Source organism: Enoplosus armatus, chromosome 10 (genome assembly GCF_043641665.1).
Source record: "Enoplosus armatus isolate fEnoArm2 chromosome 10, fEnoArm2.hap1, whole genome shotgun sequence".
Classification (NCBI taxonomy): domain Eukaryota; kingdom Metazoa; phylum Chordata; class Actinopteri; order Centrarchiformes; family Enoplosidae; genus Enoplosus; species Enoplosus armatus.
In genome coordinates this window covers 7,074,810-7,095,338 of record NC_092189.1, presented here as the reverse complement: position 1 = coordinate 7,095,338, position 20,529 = coordinate 7,074,810, and the positions used below count along the sequence as shown (strand labels likewise).

At 43.0% G+C, this 20,529-nt stretch overlaps 1 protein-coding gene across 4 annotated transcripts; it reads left to right on the top strand.

Annotated features, from left to right (window-relative positions):
• Nucleotides 1-5,992: 5,992 nt before the first annotated feature.
• cyfip2 (cytoplasmic FMR1 interacting protein 2) lies at nucleotides 5,993-18,975 on the top strand. Of its 4 annotated transcripts, XM_070912785.1 has the most exons (29): nucleotides 5,993-6,109; nucleotides 6,258-6,347; nucleotides 7,098-7,175; nucleotides 7,728-7,829; nucleotides 8,033-8,214; nucleotides 8,305-8,401; nucleotides 9,066-9,194; nucleotides 9,314-9,418; nucleotides 9,513-9,601; nucleotides 9,730-9,967; nucleotides 10,133-10,285; nucleotides 10,858-10,997; nucleotides 11,089-11,236; nucleotides 12,049-12,202; nucleotides 12,355-12,511; nucleotides 12,600-12,696; nucleotides 12,781-12,857; nucleotides 12,963-13,071; nucleotides 13,216-13,335; nucleotides 13,448-13,647; nucleotides 13,740-13,827; nucleotides 13,964-14,107; nucleotides 14,236-14,326; nucleotides 15,308-15,438; nucleotides 17,112-17,184; nucleotides 17,338-17,432; nucleotides 17,626-17,864; nucleotides 18,557-18,704; nucleotides 18,808-18,975. In XM_070912785.1, exons 1-29 carry the CDS (start codon nucleotides 5,993-5,995, stop codon nucleotides 18,973-18,975), a joined length of 3,759 nt encoding a protein of 1,252 aa, XP_070768886.1. The 4 variants fall into 4 exon arrangements, with proteins under 4 accessions (XP_070768886.1, XP_070768887.1, XP_070768889.1 ...); XM_070912786.1 differs by lacking the exon at nucleotides 6,258-6,347; XM_070912788.1 differs by lacking the exon at nucleotides 7,098-7,175.
• The last annotated feature ends 1,554 nt before the right edge of the window (nucleotides 18,976-20,529 follow it).

Here is a 20,529-nt window from a genome sequence, read left to right as displayed (position 1 = left end):
GACTATTATTTAATTTGGTCCTGTATCATCATTACATGTTTTTGTCTGCATGTCTCTAACGCGTATCTGATATAACAAACAAACAAGATAAAGAATACACCACCACCACCACCACCACCGTGAGCACCACATTTCATGCCATGGATCAAAGTTCACTCGATCACTTCTCCCCCAAAACAAACCACTTTTAATGTGAATACATTTGAGTTCTGAATTGCAGGATGTATTCGATACATACATACAATGAAGTTTAAAAACATGCAGTGATAAAAGCTCAAACTGAATGGATTCAACATGTCGGGGTCCCCTCATCATCATCACCACCATCATCATCATCAGCCATCACTCGGCGGTGACTGTCCCTTTAAGAGAATGCACTTGCAGCCATTTTCTGCTCTTTGTGTGGGGTGGATTAGCACTGGGTTGGTACTGGGCGAAACTAGAGCATCAATCGGCACAGAAGACGAGGAAAAAAAAAAAAAAGATCAGCAAACACTGGACCGCCGTCGCACACCGCGACACCGTCCGCCCGCCTTCGTGTATCGCCGGACGGACATGCAATTGACAGGTATGTGGCGAATGTAGCGATGGATGGAGCCGCAGCAGTGAAGACGAACGGGGCTGGTGATGTGCGCTGGGTGGTGATGATGGCTGGAGACCGGGGAGCTTTTTTTTTTTTTTTTACTCTCTCTCTCTCTTCCTCCTCGCGCCGTGCATCATCCCCGTTACTTATCTGTCCGTGCACAAGCAAATTAACGGGGGTTTGACGACTGATGGAAAAATTCGGGCTCTCGTGAACCGGATCGAGCGTCCCGGTTTTCGCGGATTATTCTGACACATGAATGGGATCCCCGTTAGCTTAACATCGGCATCGTAGCTCGCGCTGAGATGGGTGGGGTGAGGAGAGAGGGTTCCTGTGTGGCAAGTGCACGCTGGTGAGAGATGGACCGAGGCGAGCTGAGCGATTTTTCAGACCTGATCGCGGTGTGTGTGTGTGTGTGTGTGTGTGTGTGTTTTTTCCGCCGCTCGGAGATCAGAGATGTCCGCGAGGAGAGAGGAGCGAGTGTGATGCTTCAGCTGGCTCGAGCTCACATCGCCGCTTTCACTCTCTTTCATCATTTCTCTGTGTGTGTGTGTGTGTGTGTGTGTGTGTGTGTGTGTGCCTTCTTTTCCCCCCTCTCCTGTACCGCCGCCTTGACCCATCCAGCCATCAGGGCACAGCATGGACATGAGAGCAGGCGAGACACACAGCATTATAGCCGTTTTCACAGCTCTCGTAGCTGCAGGCAGGCAGGCAGGCCTGTTACTGCTTGCGCGGATGACAGGTACACCTACTTCCGTTTCCCTCAAATGTCTAAGCACTGCTGTTTGCTTTTATGCTCAACTCTCCATTAGATCCCCTTTTTTTCGATTCTGTGATCATTACTCATCCACCCAGTGACTTGGAGTAAGACATCTGACTGTGCTGCTGCTGCTGTTGCAGACTCGCTGAGTTGTGAATCTGTATGCCAGCCCCTCACCAACAAGCAGTGATGTAATGATGAGGCTTTGGATGCTTTGCTGCTGCTAATACTGAGCCGTGCAAAATGAGATGATATCACCAAGATTCCACTCATATTTCTAGTCTAGTGAAGTGCATTTTAGTTCTGTAGTCCCCAACCACACATTTGTCCCAAAGTGCTTTGCGCCCTCTGTTCTTAGACCCTCGGTTCGTTATGGGGGGGAAAAAATCCCCTGAAAAAACACTGACGAAACCTGAGAAAGAGCAACTCATCTTCAAGAACACGACAGACACGCAGTAGATGTGGTATGGAAGAGATTGTAGATGTCTAGATGATTGGTTTGCTGACAGCACTCAGCCTTCAGGTTATTTCTCTCTGTGATATCACTGTAGTATCTTGTGCTGGAGGATAATTTGATTCATTGATGAGTCGAAAATGAATTGCTGCTAACTATTTTCATAGTCAGTAGTAAATTGTTTGATTCATAACTCAAGCAAACATGGCAAAGATTCACCCTAATGTGAGGATTTGCTCCTTTCTAGATGTAAATGGAATATCTTTAGGGGTTTGGACTTAGTTAGTTGGACAAAACAAGACATGTGAAGGCCTCATCTTGGGCTCTGAGAAATGGTGATGGACATTTTCTGACAGTTTGTAGACTAAATGAGTAATCAGTTATTTGGAAACAAATAATTGACAGTATAATGAAAATAACAATTGGTCTGAGCCCTAGTACTATCCCTATAATATGGCTATTGGAATTAGTTTTTATTTAATTAGTTTAATTTAGTTTTGCAACAGCTTTTATAGTGGCCTTGTAGATAAATTACACACCATATTACAAGCATTAATGTAGCTCTATCCTGTGACAACATGATCATGAGCAGCCATTAGCAGCTGTTGCTGGGTTTTCTGTTTTCAGTTCAGAAAATGGAGAGTCAAAGACAAAGACCTTGAATAGCCAACCAACCAAACAGCCAAAGAAAAGAGAAGTTGAGGTAATTTGAGATGTCACAAATCATGACATTGTCCTTTTAAGTTGAATACGTTTCAAACTGCTGGCTGCCAAAAGTACCTCAAATCTATGAAGAAAAATCCCAGGCATTCAAAGGCTGGTGATGTTCATTTGGGTTTTTTTTGTTTACCATCATCTACCTGTCAAGTTTGGTCATGTGAGCCAGGCTAATGTCCCCCCTCCATTACATATTCATGTGACGGCCATTGTTGTTGGTCTAAAAGGAGAGCATGACATCATGGGGGATCATGAGACGACAACAGTTTTGCGGTGCTGGTCCCTGAAATGACAATCAGCACGTCAAATACCTCAGCCAGCCAGCTGCTGCTGGAACACACACTTTACTGGTGTGTGTTTGTGTTTGTTAGTGAATGTGTTGTAAATGATCATGTATATGGGCGTGTATAAATGCTCGAGATCCCCTTTCTTGATTGGATCTCATCTTATTGTGAGGATGAATATATATTACAAAGCTAGCCTGGGGGGGAGGATGGGGGGGGATCCCATTGAGTGGTGTGACCCTGGAGATGACACACTTTCTCTCACTCTCTGTCTTTCTCTCAGGCAAGATGTATTACACAAACGCCTAGCTGCACGTACTGGTCATCATTTTCTTCTCCAAACGATGTATATCATCTGTGTTAATGCTGCTTTTTGCTATTTTCATACTCTTACTCATACTCATACTTCCCATTTTTAGTTATCATATTTTGAGCCCTTGTATCCTCTTGGTTTAGTGCTGTCATGAGGAGGTTGTCAGGTTGCCCGGGGGGGGATTTGCTGTGCATATCATTGATGTTCTGTGTTTAATTTTCCCAGAATCTCAAGAATCCAACTACTGTATGGGATTTCTGAAAGGGTTGTCTTGTGTGGTCTCACTTAGTCGTTCCGGTGTGAAACAGGCCTACAGCTAGGTTACCAAGTGTCCAGAAGGGAATGAAGGGGGCCCTTTGCTTTGTAAAGATGCACACACACACACACACACACACACACACACACACACACACACACACACACACACAGACAGACATGCCAACTGTTGAGCAGAGTTGGGTATAGGGTGGGAAAGTTTATTCAGCCAACCCAGGCTTCAGTCTGCGTCTGTATTCCCAAGCACAGATGGGAGTTTAGTGGCACTGAGCATGTCTGTCCGCCTGACAGAAGCCCTTATTGCAAGCTGCATGTTTCATTTTCTATAAGCTGAACGGTTAAAAATAACCAACCAAGTGATCAAAGAATCAGGTTGTGAAGTCAGAGCAGTGGAAACAATACAGGAAACAACAGCTAAACGTAATTTAAACATTACAAGGTTACAGCAGCACAGGGTCCTCGTCAGTGTTCACCGATATCTTTTAAGATCTGCAGGCCTTTTACTTATTTAATTTTCAAACTTGCAGTACATCAGAATGTGTCTCATCTTCATTGTTGCTTAAGCTATTAAGCAGAAATAAAAGGTTTCTGCAAAGGACTACAACTCCCAGAATGTCAGTGGTTCTGTATGCTACAATGAAAAATAACGTCCAGGGAACCGCACTCCAGATGAATTTCCCTTATGACCATCTGTATGTGAATGGCTGTTTCTGTACCAATACTCTTAAGTGTCACTTGCTTACCTATCACTAGAAGTTTGATGACTTAGCCATTCGTCTGATTTTGACCTGGAGGCTGGTGGTTTACCTCGTGCAAATATAACCTTCGTGTACGCTAACGTTGACAGTTTGATGTGACAGGAAACTCCACCCACCTCCTTTTCAGGCCATTTGAGATCATGCTAGTGTGACTGTGAATGTATGATGTGGGTGTGTGTCTGTATGTTTTTGTAAGCAACAATGAATGTAAACATGATCTTCAGTTTGAAAGTACATAATGATGTTTCTTAAGATCTTACACTGGCTTTATATTTGCCAACATGCTGCTGCTGCTTTGGCGTTTATTTGTGAGTGCCACTTGTGTGTAGAAGTATAACTGTGTTCAGAAGTAGGCAGTTCACCTATCTGTTCATGTGATCCTCAGTCTGTGGCTGACTTCCAGGACAAATAAAAAGCTTTTTGACTGTTTTTAATGCAAACTTGATGCAACACTTCTGTTACTGTAAGCTGTTTGTCTACCTATGGCAAGGAGAAGGGAGACAGCCACGTTTTAGTTTTATCTGCCTCTTTTCTCTGTGCTGTTTGGCCTCTGGCCCTCTCAGCTCTAGTGGTGCTCTCTCTGGCTGTGAATATTAAGCTGATTATCGGCCCTGTCAGCCCTGTCTGCCAGGTCAGACGTAAAACACATATTTCGGAGAGGCACATGATATACGGGTGGGCGCATACTCGCTGCTTTGGCTGGGCTGGTGTTTTATAACAAGGAAGAGGGCACTTCAATGGCTGCACTGTTTCAAGGGGGTCTAGCAATTTATTCCAAGGACGGATCAGACGGAGTACGGTCATTATGGTAGCTGTGGATTTTTTAAGTCTTTTAAGTTTTAAGTGCATGAGGTGCATGTACATTCTGTGTTCATATATATCACCCAATATTAATATTGAGTAAGAAAAACACAAAATATCAGCTCGCCTAAAGCTTCTGTGAAAAAAGGCATTTGCCAGTGGGTCCTCTGGGTTTGCAAGATAGCACATTTTGTGTTCGTCAAATGTCACTCACTGCCAGACCGGTCTCTGCCTTTCTCAGATCAACGAGATTTCCAGGTCTAGGCATTTCAAGAATTATACGCTTCAAGTATGTCTCTAGTCAAATAAAAAGGTAGAAAGGCAGGAAACAGTGAGGGGGCCTCTGCCCTTTACTTCCTCTGAGCTTTAGTCTGTTATTGACATATAGTGAAATGAGAGAGGATACAGGTGCAGGGTGAACACACAGACATACTGCACTGCATAGCCCCAACAGGGTTTCATAAGAGGAAGTGAAGTTGTCTAGACATGTCACATATCAAAGAATATTGTGTATTTGTTTCTGAGTGAAAAGAAAAATCAACTGACCATAGCATATATTTAAATTGGCATATGTCACCCTCCTCATTCATTTGATCTAGGCTAGACTTTAAACTGCACATTATTGAGGCTAACAGTTATGATGTTGTGATGATTAGGTTGTTTGGTTAAGCGTTTGTAATACTACAACTTGGCATGGAAGAAGCTGGACGTTTCCACCAGTTATCCATTACTTTTACTATCTATTTTGACCATTCGTCCATAACTGTTAGCCAACTGTTTCAACTTCTCTGCTCGCTTGCAAATTATTTTTCGTGGATTCTTATTTGCAACACATTGAAGTTAAGCTGTTCTAACTCTGACTGGATATATTTATCTCAACAAATAGTATTTCCTGGCAACTGCAGAATAACCCCCCCGGGGTACAAGTGCCCCTGGTTGCATATACAGTCCCATTTTGCATCTTCTGCGTCCTCATCTCATATCCTTGCTCTATCTTTCTTTATTTCTGTCAGACTGGGGTGTTGTGTGAGTGACGCCTTGTTACCATGACGACCCACGTGACCCTGGAAGATGCCCTGTCCAATGTGGACCTGCTGGAGGAACTGCCCCTCCCGGACCAGCAGCCATGCATCGAACCCCCTCCCTCCTCAATCATGTACCAGGTATACACACACACACACACACACACACACACACACACACACACACACACACACACACACACACTCTGTTGCTGCCACCCACCATCATCCCCAGTTGTTCTGACATTTTCAATGTGCCCCTTTCTCTCCTCTCTCCCTCACTCTGCAGGCTAATTTTGACACCAACTTTGAAGACAGGAATGCATTTGTGACCGGCATCGCTCGATATATAGAGCAAGCTACAGTCCACTCCAGCATGGTGAGATATGTGCTCCAGTTTCAAAAAAAAACCCCACACACACGCCATGGCTTTCAATCGTATTGGTTTTTACATCTGATTGGTTGAATACATTTTTTGTTGTGTATATTTAAATAGTTGCTGTTCCCCTTTCAGTGAACACAAAGCCGACTGTGGGACGCAGCCTCACGCCCTTAAAGAGAGCCTTGTGTTTTTGGTGAATTGATTATCATTCAGCTCTTTTGTTGGGATTTGGCTAGGCCTGTGGCGGGACACACACACACACACACACACATGCACACTCATATAGACACACACTTCCCTCACACGCTGGTGAATCAGGCAGGCAGTGGACCAGTAAACCTCTTTCTCCTGATGGTGAATGAATGGTGAGTGTGATTTGACTGGCAAAGAGGGGAAGTAGCGCTTTATTTAACCTTATTTATTCAGGAAGTCCCATTGAGGTTGAAGCTGGTCTATTTGAGGACACTCCTCTCTTCAGGCAGACTGATGGAGAAATCTCTCTCACCTACTTCTGAATGGAAGAAATGTTCCCCTGCTAAAATATTTATCAAGCCCCATTCATCCTGGAGTGTGTGACTCGTCTGAGATATATTATATCTCATAATAATCTCATAATACTTTGTTGTTAAGTGGCTTTGCAAAATTTAAACAAGTAAGAGATACAAGGCATTAGGGGGATACACTCGAGGCTTTTCGCAGTTGAATATTTGCTGTAAATTATGTCTTTTTTATATATTTTTTGTGCAGAATGAGATGCTGGAGGAAGGACATGAGTATGCTGTGATGCTTTACACTTGGAGAAGCTGCTCCAGAGCCATTCCCCAGGTAACACACACACACACGCGCACACACACACACACACACACACACTTGCACTTAATAAGATGCCTCATCTCTTACTTTTTATTGCATCACTGTCAAATTTCCAAGAGAGACTCAACAAAGGTTGATCATAAATTCCTCTGTAAAGTAAAAATGTTTGTGACTGGATGAAATGTGACCGTTCCCTCACCAAACCTGATGTCATTCGGCCAGAGCGTTTTGCCTCTACCCTGCATTCACTTGTTTTGACTAACTACATTTTTTAAGATAAATCAGAGATCACCGTATTTTGGAAATATATTGAGTTCTAATCTAGTCATTGATTTGAAAAAACATGTACATAATATATAGTTATGCAATGTGTACACGTGTGTATATAATTTCTCCTAACTGGCCAATTACAGCTTGTATATGGTGGTGGGAAAAATATAAACTTTGTTAAGTATAACGTTTATCTGCAGACAAAATAACTGTTCCATGAACTAGCTGAGCTAAACATACTGTACTGCTGCTGCAAAATCAAGCTGTGCAATGGCACCCTCTTGTGTTTGCTAGGTGAAATGCAATGAGCAGCCTAACAGAGTGGAGATTTACGAGAAGACGGTGGAGGTGTTAGAACCTGAAGTGACCAAGCTCATGAAGTTCATGTACTTCCAGGTAAGACTGCCTGACAGTGTCTTTTATATTTTATCATTAATTGAACCTGAAAAGGTAGAGAGACATGCCAGACAAAACCCTGCAATTGGGCTCATATAATGGAATTCATTTTCATTGCAGAGTTTGCATGTTAATGCAAGCATTTTTAAATATATTCTTGTCAATAAACAATTCCGTACATCCTGTTTTCTTTGTCTTTGCAGCGGAAAGCCATAGAACGTTTCTGCAGTGAAGTGAAGCGTCTGTGTCACGCAGAGAGAAGGAAGGACTTTGTGTCTGAGGCCTACCTGCTCACTCTGGGCAAATTTATTAACATGTTTGCAGTGCTAGACGAGCTGAAGAACATGAAGTGTAGCGTTAAGAATGATCACTCTGCCTACAAAAGGTAGGTGAACCATAAATGAAGGAATCCTGATCGTAAACATGGTAGTCTAGCTCCGCTAGAGCTAACATGTCTCTCCTCCTCTACCTCCAGGGCAGCTCAATTCTTGAGAAAGATGGCTGACCCTCAGTCCATCCAGGAGTCCCAGAACCTCTCCATGTTTTTAGCAAATCACAACAGGATCACTCAGGTTGGTGTGCAGACTCTGGACTGTCAGTGTGTGGTGTATAAACGTGTAACTACGTTGAGGGCACAGACATTTTTTCAGTGCATTTTTGTAAAAAATAAATAAATAAATAAAAAATAAGCACAATAGACCTTTTAATCAAAATATTTAGTCTGTAATAACACAAAATTACAGCAACCCTCTAACCTACTACTGCAGGAAATGACTCGCTAGATAAACTGAGCGGATGAGTGACTCACATTTGTACTCTCCAAAGGGTGACATGACAGATTGTTGTGCAGTCTGAATGAAAGTGTCTTATGGAGCAATTTAGCTATTAACCTAAACATTAACGTCTGACCTACAGAACAAGCAGTGTTCAACTTACAAAGATTGTATGGTCCCTTTTATAGATTGAGCATTTTTAATAACTTAGAGGCCCATTAAAAGCCCATTCGAAACATAATGAAAATTTTGTAATTGCTCTCTCTCTCTCTCTCTCTCTCTCTCTCTCTCTCTATATATATATATGTATATATATATCTATATATACATATATATATATAGATATATATAGATATCTAGATATATATAACATGTTTATATGTTTATATGCAGGGTAGTGGCATTTGCCTGTAAATGAATTTATCTGAAGGTGACCTGTTGTTCCGTCCCTGTTTCTGCGTAGTGCCTGCACCAACAGTTGGAGGTGATCCCTGGCTACGAGGAACTTTTGGCAGACATTGTCAACATCTGTGTAGACTATTATGAGAACAAGATGTATCTGACACCCAGTGAGAAACACATGCTACTTAAGGTACAAGCATTTTGACATCTTCACCTGCTGCCAACCAGTAACAGCCAATAGTCTGATCTTTAACGGCGGCTAAACGTCCTTTGCTCATGTAAAACAAATCGCCTCTCTCTGTGTGTCAGGTGATGGGCTTTGGTCTCTACCTGATGGACGGGAATGTGAGTAATATCTACAAACTAGATGCAAAAAAGAGGATCAACCTGAGCAAGATTGACAAGTTCTTCAAAGTAAGGCTTTTTGCTTTTTCAGCGTCTCTTCCATCCAGAGTTGTGTTTGTGTGCATGACGTTGAGTGTGAGCCATTCTTCCCTCTGCTGTTCAGCTCCAAGTGGTGCCGCTATTTGGAGACATGCAGATAGAGTTGTCGCGCTACATTGAGACAAGCGCTCACTACGAAGAGAACAAGTCCAAGTAAGAGTCTGGCCGTCTATATACCTACATTACAGAGATGCTCTCAACCACAAGCAATTCTTGACCGCCGTGCCATCTGCTCCCGCCCACCCCCCCAAACCCTCCCATCTTCTCCATTTTGTGCCCAGGTGGACGTGCACCCAGAGCAGCATCTCGCCGCAGTACAACCTGTGCGAGCAGATGGTGCAGATCAGGGAGGACCACATCCGTTTCATCTCGGAGCTGGCGCGCTACAGCAACAGCGAGGTGGTGACAGGCTCGGGCCTGGACAGCCAGAAGTCCGACGAGGAGTACCGAGAGCTGTTCGACCTCGCTCTGAGGGGTCTGCAGCTGCTGTCCAAGTGGAGCACGCACGTCATGGAAGTTGTGAGTAAAAGCAAGGGATTGATTTTGTGTGTGTGTGTGTGTGGGCAGGAATAATGTTGTGCAGCAGTCAATGTGTGTGGGTTTAGGTATGAAAAAGTTTGTGATTTTGCCATTGATCATTGTAGCTTTGTTCTATTTATAAGCTCTCCTTGTTTCTTTTTTTAGTACTCGTGGAAGCTGGTCCATCCCACAGACAAGTTCTGTAACAAGGACTGCCCAGGCACAGCGGAGGAGTATGAACGAGCCACGCGTTACAATTACACCAGTGAGGAGAAGTTTGCACTGGTGGAGGTCATTGCCATGATCAAGGGGCTGCAGGTACAATACTGGTGTACATAAATATATATATATTAATGGAGCTTAGTTTGTCAGATAATTGTATCCAATATGAGAAACTATCCTCCAAACAGCTATGATGTCGTCCACTGTTAACCTTAAAGGAATAGTTTGACATTTTGTGAAACACATTTATTTACTTTCTGAGAGTTAGGTGAGAAGATCAGTACCACTCTCATATGTGTCGGATAGCTTAGCTTAGCATAAAGACTGGATACGGGGGAATGGGTTAGCCTGGCTCAGTCTATTCTTCGATTTTTGGATTTGTCAATGAGGGAGAAGGAGTGAACGTGATGTAGGAATATGTGTATATATAAGAAGTAATTGAACTTTTTGTTCAACGCAAATGATTATTCAGAGTATTTTAATGTCTGGAAGACATCTTTTAATGGACAGAGTGGTATTGAGCTTCTCATCTAACTCTCTGCATAAAAAGCAAATAAGTGCATTTCCCAAAATGTCAAATGATTCCTTTTAATAGCAAGTTGATGCTCAGTAGTCTTTATCATCAAGACGACGGTGATGATCATGGTGCTGTGTAATGAACTGTGTAGGTTCTGATGGGCAGAATGGAGTCTGTGTTTAACCAAGCCATCAGGAATACCATCTACGCAGCCCTGCAGGACTTTGCCCAGATGACCCTCAGAGAGCCTCTGCGCCAGGCTGTACGCAAAAAGAAGAACGTCCTCATCAGGTACACAGTGATGATCGGATCAAAAGTACTTCATTTTATGGCTCTTGTGTTTTTAACTGTTAAAGTATAATCCGATTTTCTTTGTCTGTAGTGTTCTTCAGGCCATTCGAAAGACCGTCTGTGACTGGGAGGGGGCGAGGGAACCACCGAATGACCCCTGTCTGAGGGGAGAGAAGGACCCAAAAGGTGGTTTTGATATCAAAGTGCCACGCAGGGCTGTAGGACCCTCCAGCACACAGGTAGGATATGGGACAGAACAGGGTTGTGTACATTCCAAAAGGTTAGCAGCTAAGCTATCCAACTGACACTGTAGTGAATGAATGGCTTTACAAGACGAATACTAACCTGAAGCACAGTGTTGTGTGTGTTGGTGGTGGGTTGCCGTTTGAAGTGCAGAGGATGTGAGGAAGTTTGACTTATGGTATGGCGCTTACTGCTTATGAATTATCTTTATCTTTGCTTTGTAAGAACTGCTGTGCCTTCCGCTATTCAAACCTACCACCTACCAAGAGTAAAAGTGCATTTCATTACATAAAAGTGAGGGCCACCACCAGAGCTATTCTGTTGCCCCCTACTGGTGTGGAGTGCAAATGCCCAAATGACACCAGAAGCTGAAATGCTGTTGGCTCTGACCAAAACAAAATAGTTGAGTACAAACTTTCCCATATGTAGAGCAATCCTGTGAACTGGTTAGAATTTTACCCCAAAATAACTTACATACAGCAGGCCTAATGGTCCACACATCAAATGAGACTCATCATTTGACATGCAGTGTGAGAGCATAGTGAGTTGTAGTGGATGGTGTAACTAGGCAACGCTGCCCTTTATTCTGAAGGTTAGAAATCATCAATTATTATTCCTTTTCCTCCCAAAATAGTGCAAATGTTTCTCTTGAATCAACTCAAATGCTGCATGCAAAGTATAATCAGAAAATGTCAGTCATGTTTAATAATGTGGTGGCAAATGATTAACAATGGTTCATTTCATTCGTCTCCTAGAACTTGCTGGGTCAGTTTTGATTTTTTTTTTTACCTTCTTCTCTGCTCTGCAGCTGTACATGGTGCGCACTATGCTGGAATCCTTGATAGCAGATAAGAGTGGCTCAAAGAAGACCCTCCGCAGCAGTCTGGATGGACCCATAGTGGTGGCCATAGAAGACTTCCACAAACAATCCTTCTTCTTCACACACCTGCTCAACTTCAGCGGTGACCACAAGCTCTCAACATAGATTGCAAAAACGCTAAAATGGCACAAAAAGCATAAAATAAATTGCCAGGATGACCGATTGTATTGAAGCCGCTCTTGTAAAAATGATTGAATGTTTTCAAATGAATTTTTGTGTCGTTGCACTGTCCAGAGGCCCTGCAGCAGTGCTGTGACCTGTCCCAGCTGTGGTTCAGAGAGTTCTTCTTGGAGCTGACCATGGGTCGCAGAATCCAGTTCCCCATTGAAATGTCCATGCCCTGGATCCTCACCGACCACATCCTGGAGACCAAGGAGCCCTCTATGATGGAGTAAGATGAAAACCTCCAGTGGAAAAAAAACTCAAGCTTGTGTTTGTACCTTGAGACTTTGTTATAACTGCCATTCTCCCTCCTCCAGATATGTGCTGTACCCTCTAGACTTGTATAATGACAGCGGCTATTACGCTCTCACTAAGTTCAAGAAACAGTTCCTCTATGATGAAATCGAGGCTGAGGTAAGGTCTTATGGCCGTCACTTGAATCAGTCTTGTTTAAAATTCAAATGCAGTTTTGCTTCACAGTGCTTTTCTTCTTCTTAGGTAAACCTCTGCTTTGACCAGTTTGTCTACAAGTTAGCAGATCAGATATTTGCCTACTACAAAGCAATGGCTGGAAGGTAGGATGAGTGGCTTCCCCCTTTATACGTTTGGAGTCATTGGCAGATATTATAGCAGTCTCTGCAAACTTCATCTACTAAATTGCATGCTTTGTTGGTTCACAGTGTCCTCCTAGACAAGCGCTTCAGAGCCGAGTGTAAAAACTATGGCGTGATCATCCCGTACCCTCCATCGAACCGCTACGAGACGCTGCTCAAACAGAGACACGTACAGGTACTGGAAACATGAACTGTCCTCTAGGGTGCCATTATTTCTGTTCTACTTCTCAGACTGACAGCCATCATTTTTGGCCTTCATGTAAAACCTTTCTGGCACTTTATTTGTGTGTTTCTTAACCATTCCTCCTGTGTCTTGCAGCTGCTGGGTCGCTCTATTGACCTGAACCGTCTGATCACCCAGAGGATCTCGGCAGCGATGTACAAGTCCCTGGACCATGCCATCAGCCGCTTTGAGAGCGAGGACCTCACTTCCATAGTGGTACGACACACACACACACACACACACACACACCGGGGATACACACTCTTTGCTTTCCCCTTCATTTCCTCAATCAACCCTCACATACAAACTCTGTGTCCCTCTGTGACAGGAGCTGGAGTGGCTGCTTGAGATCAACAGACTAACCCACCGCCTCCTGTCCAAGCACATGACCCTGGACAGCTTTGACGCCATGTTCCGCGAGGCCAACCACAACGTCTCCGCTCCCTACGGGCGAATCACGCTCCACGTCTTCTGGGAGCTCAACTTCGATTTCCTCCCCAACTACTGCTACAACGGATCCACGAACCGGTCAGTTTGTCGTTGCCTGTTTGTAGAGATACATTTATTTTAACAGCCATTTTTCTTTTTCCTTTTGGTTTTAAACGTCGATTTCTCTTCAGCTTTGTACGCACAGCCATTCCCTTCACTCAGGAGCCTCAAAGAGACAAGCCAGCCAACGTGCAGCCTTACTACCTGTATGGGTCCAAGGTATGGTGCCACTGGTGACTTGTATTTGATATTACAGTGAAGATTCTCCTCAAATCTTGTAGCAGTATGTGTAAGGAAACCCCGTCTTCCTACTGTTCCAGATTAGCACATTTTCTCTTTCTTCTTCTCTTCTCAGCCTCTCAACATTGCCTACTCCCACATATACAGCTCCTACAGAAACTTTGTTGGCCCGCCCCACTTCAAGACCATCTGCCGTCTCCTTGGTTACCAAGGCATTGCTGTAGTGATGGAGGAGCTGCTTAAGATTGTCAAGAGCCTGGTATTTATCTTCATTTATCCATTGCATCCCTAAAGACATGTCTCCCTCCCCTCTCACAGTGAATTCTTTTGTTCCCTCTCTACCCTCTCGTCTGATGTGCTCTATCTATCGTCCTTGTCCCTTTGCAGTTACAGGGCACCATCCTGCAGTACGTAAAAACACTGATAGAAGTCATGCCCAAGATCTGCCGCCTACCGCGCCATGAGTACGGCTCCCCCGGTGAGCTTACAGTCCCCACTGTTACAGTGAAAAGAGTGCATGCGGGGTTATATCTGTGGAATTGACGAGATTTGCAACACCAATTTTCATGCCATTTAAGCTGTGATAAATGATGCTTATTACATTTAGATGCATAGTAGAGTGGCGGACATTTTGGAAATTGTGAATTTACCACAGTCTCTTACCATTTTGGTCCAGACTGAAATATCTCAACAGGTAATGGCACTCCCAATAACCCTCTGCTGTATTTTGTGTTCTGTGCTACGTAGCAAACCCTAAACAAAGGTGGTGAACGTGGTAAACATTATACCTGCTTAACATCAGCAGGTTAGCATGCTGATAATAATGAAAAATAGCAACTCTGCTGCCATGGAAATCAAGTTTGGGATAGTTGGTATATTGTAATATAAATAAAACAAATACAGAAAGAGTTATAAATGATCTATTTGTCACCATAAAATTAAAATGAGATAAATCCGATCAGGCATGCCTTTGCGTGTCCCCTTTAAAGCGTAGAAGACACTTTACTTTTCTTCCTACTTACTTTGCATCTTTGTGTACTTCCTGACCTCTCTGTGCATTTTGGCCCGAGCTGTGTGTGCAGATTAGAGGCCAGTCAGATGGGATATCCCTATGAGGAGGGTTGAGTAATCTGTAGATTACTGATGTTCTGTACCCTGAGTTCTGTACCTGGCTTACTGCCTGTGATCTTACTGTTGGCAGTTAATGAGCCTAGCGTCTTCTGCTGTGAGGGCCTGATGCTCGGGCCAAATGTGGGTCAGGGCAGCCACGCCGGTCCGCTGACATCATCCCGATTCATCCTGGTAGCAATAGATTATCAATGACATAATGAGGTATTAGAGGGCGCTTAATGCTTGGCTGTATGTTTGACTGTAGGAAGGAAAAGGTGGTGCGGTAACAGATTTTGCATGTGGACTTGCGAGGCATCATAGCTATATTTTTCCATTTTTGCCATTCCAGGTATCCTGGAGTTCTTCCACCATCAGCTCAAGGATATCATCGAATATGCTGAGCTGAAGACAGATGTCTTCCAGAGTTTAAGGGAGGTGGGGAATGCCATCCTTTTCTGCCTGCTCATCGAGCAAGCTCTGGTAGGACATTTCCTTAACAAGTTTCCATTTCCCTTCAAACTGTTATATTATTATACCCCTGTTCAATTTTGTTGTTTTGACATCTTATGTTTATTTCTGTACGTTCTTGCCACATTAGTTGTCTCCATTTATTCCTCTGTTTTCCCAACCTTTCTACTGTTAATTCCCTCAGTGTGAGGGACCGCTAATGTGTAGCCGTCTTTGACTGCCATGTTTTTTGTGTGGGTGAACAATAAACCTGGGTGCCTGAAGGTTTCTGTCCAATTTATAATGTTGATTCATGTCCTAATGCCACGGACAGAAACAGTCAGGCCCCAAGTCCGTGTGCCTGTAAGTATGTTTGATCTGTGATGGGTTTTGTTTCTGAAATACAACTCTATTTTTCCTTACACGCTGGCAACTACCACAGGTGGTAAGGATTTAGGTTTTGTCAAAATAACAGAGACTGAATGTCTTTTTCTCTTTTATCTCTTGTTGGTTTGGACTGTTGTGTTTCTGTTTCTTCTTTTCCACCATGTTAGTTTGGCACACACGGTTTCACCTCCAATCAGCCATGGAAGCAAGAGGACTGAGACAATTTTAGTGTCTTTTTATTTTACTAGGAATTGGAAGAGATTTGACACAAAATCCTCAAGAAATTATTTGTATTTGACGACAGACCAAGACAATAATAAGTCAAAAAAAAAAGACACATTTGTCTGCTGTATTATAGAATCTTTATGTCCTCGTCTTCCATGGAAGAGGTGAGAGTACATTTCTGGTTGGTTGTTGGTACAGTCATGTGCTTAACTCTGCACTTCTTTCTCCATACTCTCCTCTGGTTCTGGGACTTGTGATGCCTGTCTACATAACACTACTCAGCTGTCACTCTTTCTACCATTTCTGTCTGACTGCACCGACGTGTGTGTGTGTGTGTGTGTGTGTGTGTGTGTGTGTGTGTGTGTGTGTGTGTGTGTGTGTGTGTGTGTGTGTGTGTGTGTGTGTGTGTGTGTGTGTGTGTGTGTGTGTGTGTGGCTTTTTTATTATTGCATGGCTCTCTATTCTCATCCATCACCCTTTAGTTTCAAGACGCTGCATCTCGGCATTTAGTTTGACCTACAGCTTGTTGTCTTGACTAACAATCGCCGTGACAACCTTCTAGCTAAATAAGATGGACAAGTGACTCTGTCAGCACTGTCAGCATGACTTCTCATAGCTAACATAGCACTAACACACTGATGTTTTTAAGATGATTGTAAACTTGACGTCTTGCTGCTAAACCAGATTAGATGGGATCTTTTACCTGGAGTGTGACAAATTATAATCCTGCTAATATTGGCCTGTCAGCATGGCACGATAAACATAGCCTCCTGATACACACAGACACACACTCACAATCAGTCATCAGTTAACTTATCTCCTTCTATGCATAAGATGAAGATAGTGAGTAATCCATCAGTATACTGCCACAGTACGGAGCTCATGGCAGTTTTCTTATAACTTTAAAATATCCTTGAAAAGCTATCATACTCTGTGTCAACCTAATTGACTTTGAGACTAAGTTAAGGAATTCAGCTGGAAGTTTTCAACATCACCTCATGGCTACCTGCATGCTCTGTAAGGATCCATAAAGCACAGAGGGTGGTGTTCTTTGAATTGAAATGACCCTGTCTCGTGTTGTGCTTGAATTTTAGTCCCAGGAGGAGGTGTGTGACCTGCTTCATGCCGCCCCCTTCCAGAACATTCTGCCCAGAGTCTACATCAAAGGTATACACAAGGGTTACAGGCAGTAAAGTAAAGGCAGATGGGTAAAAACAAATCAAATTACTCGTGTCCAGTCCAGTGCCCATTGATTTATGTGTCATTTTTGTACAGTGTGTACTTGGCCCTCTCATTTCATTATGTTTGTGCGTTATACAGAGGGAGAGCGTCTGGAGGTGAGGATGAAAAGGCTGGAAGCAAAGTACGCCCCTCTCCACCTTGTGCCTCTAATTGAGAGGTTGGGAACCCCTCAGGTGAGTTCAGCACCACTCTGTCTTGAAGAGGGCTGACAGGCATGAAAGCAGACAGACGAGGACATATCTGATACTTTGTCTCTCCTACTTTATAGTCTATTTTGTATATATAATACTTGATTAAACACTTTCCTCCTTGATATTTTAATACCACTAATAATAATGATATATTGTGGCTGTTCTCTTTTACCAGCAAATTGCCATTGCCCGTGAGGGGGACCTGCTGACCAAAGAGCGCCTCTGCTGCGGCCTTTCCATGTTCGAAGTCATCCTGACACGCATCCGCAGTTTCCTGCAGGATGGAGTGTGGCGTGGGCCTCCACCCACCAACGGCGTGATGCACGTTGACGAGTGTATGGAGTTCCATCGCCTGTGGAGCGCCATGCAGTTCGTCTACTGCATCCCTGTGGGCACACACGAGTTCACAGCAGAGTAAGTGGCACCCGGCTGCTGCGTGTACTGTAGGAGTGTGTTTGCAGATGTTTCAGTTATCAACCACATATGCAGTCAAACATGATCTTAGAAAGTCTTACCAATTTAAATTGCATGTTGGTTTGTCAATGTGGAATGCAAATGCTCTCTCAAAAATAGCAAGTATTTTCCCCTGATTTTTCTCCTGGAGGAATTTGTGTAGTTGTTTATTGTTGTTTGAAAGCTTGATCTGTTTATTCATTGGAAACACCAGAAATTTGGCAAAAAGAATGTTGTGAAAGTTTTTACTCATGGCTGAGGTGGAAAAGTTGGCATGTGTAGAAAGAGAGGATGTGATAAAGCTGAAGGGAAACAGACTTTTTCAGTACACCTTGATGTTGGAGTATCTGCTTCTTCTCCTTCTGCTGTAAACAAAGTATTCGTATCATGCTGCCACTCATGACATGACTCGACTGCAGCAGGAGAGCCGAAAACAGATCAAATAAAATAAAAAGAATGGAGTTGTGGCACGCATACGTGACCACACATTGGTTCAGGTCCAGATAGGGACCATTTCTGCATGTCTCTCCGTTCAGTCACCATAGCAGCTGATGAAAAAAATTTAATTGCATTTTATTTTGCTGAAATTTGAAGACTTGTGCCTCACTTTAATGGAAACATCACTCGTGTGTTATACGTGCCTTGCCTTCCAGGCAGTGCTTTGGCGATGGGCTGAACTGGGCCGGTTGTGCCATCATTGTTCTGTTGGGACAGCAGCGTCGCTTTGACCTCTTTGACTTCTGCTACCACCTGCTGAAAGTCCAAAGACAGGACGGCAAGGATGAGATCATCAAAAATGTGGTGGGTATACTTTATCCACTACATTTACTGCATTTAATACGCATAAAACACGCCTCTTGAGATCTGACTTATTCATGATTTTCTGTCTGGTTTTCGTTGACAGCCCCTGAAGAAGATGGCGGACCGCATTAGGAAGTACCAGATCCTCAACAACGAGATCTTCGCCATCCTCAACAAGTACATGAAGGCGGTGGAGACGGACAGTTCCACTGTGGAGCATGTGCGCTGTTTCCAGCCTCCTATACACCAATCCCTGGCTACCACCTGTTGAAAAAGACCCTTCACACCTAGACACACACACACACACACACACACACACACACACACACACACACACACACACACACACACAATTTCTGCCTCTTCCTGGTCTTGTAGATTGCCACGATGGCTCCACACTGGCTTTAAGAATCCAAAGACAAATCCTCTCAAACTGTTCCTCTCTCTAAAATGTGGCTGTCTTTGAATTCTCGAAGCATTAACTCCTAGAAGTGGACCAGGCTGGAGGTGGAAGTGTATATTCACGCCGTTCCTTCTTTTATTTTATTTTACTATCTGTGTGGCTCTCACTCAGACTCATGCATGCCTTCTCTTACTCCTTCCGCTGCACACCTGTGGATTGGACTACTGACACAAATGCCAAAAGAGTATCTCTGTCCTGTAATCTGAAGCCACTTGTTTTGAAGTCACAGCCATCGGGACTCAAAAAAACGCCTTTCAGAATTTGCAATCAAGAGCCGAGACAAAAAGTAGACCTAACAAAGTTTAAATAAAATACTAAATAATGCAACAAAATGACTAATTTTCTAAGTTATATAAATATCTTTTAAGTAAAAACATGGTGCTTTTAAGTGCTACTACAGCTACTAACAGTACTAGCGCAGGCACCAGTACACCTGTGCTACCATCATGCGTGTCCTCTATTACAACCCAAACCTGTTTATCGTGGTACATTTCAGACTCTTCACTCATTTGTATGATAATCTGGTCTGCCCATTTTCATGATGCACAGTGTCTATCATTGCTTTTTTTCTTCACCTGCTTGCTTTCAAAGGAATGAAGGTACATCGCATCCTTGATTTGCTTTTTTATTTATCTAACCGCATCTGGTTTCTTGCTTCCTCCTGACACGTTTTTATTCGGTACCACTGTAAATTTCACTGTTGAACTAAGTGAAGTGTTGAGTGTTGTAATTGTTCTTGTTTTTAATTATTAATATTTTAATTTACACATCCTTGGTATACTTGCCACTCTACTACGGGCCGGAAACCTCATCAACTTTTTTTTGTTTTCTCTCTTTTGTCAGTTGGAAAGATTTTTATATTCTGTACATGAATACAGTGATATTATTTACAATTTGGAAAAGACGCGTCTTCATCTGGGTAAATGTGTTTGCTTTTTCAAAAGTGAAAAAAACAACAACAACAACAAAAGAAACAAGATTAGAAAATACCTCTAGGTTGTATAAAGACAGTGCTGTACTAGATTAACCTGTTTTGAGTGTGAATGGATGATGTTGGTCTCTAGCAGACCTATGAAATACTCTGCACATAAAGGAAAAAAAAACATTACTAAAATGTCAGTTATAATTAAAGGGCAGTTTCCTAAATATAGTCAGTATTTACTATTGTTGGACTTTTGCTTTAGATTTAGCAGTGTTATCAAAATATGCAAAATTTGTCCCTATTTTCTTTTCATATGAAGGAAAGCAAATTAATTATTAAGAAGGAACCCTCCTCAAACAACCCTGTGATCTTTTTCTGCTCCGTTTTGAATGAACAAAGTTTCTTTTTGTAACTCCAGTGTCTTTTTATCATATTTATTC

Coding starts and splice junctions, on each gene's coding strand:
- cyfip2 (XM_070912785.1), top strand. CDS start 5,993: ATGACGACCCACGTGACCCTGGAAGATGCCCTGTCCAATGTGGACCTG. Junction 6,110..6,257: donor CCTCCTCAATCATGTACCAG/GTATACACACAC, acceptor CTCACTCTGCAG/GCTAATTTTGACACCAACTT. Junction 14,108..14,235: donor TTAAGATTGTCAAGAGCCTG/GTATTTATCTTC, acceptor GTCCCTTTGCAG/TTACAGGGCACCATCCTGCA.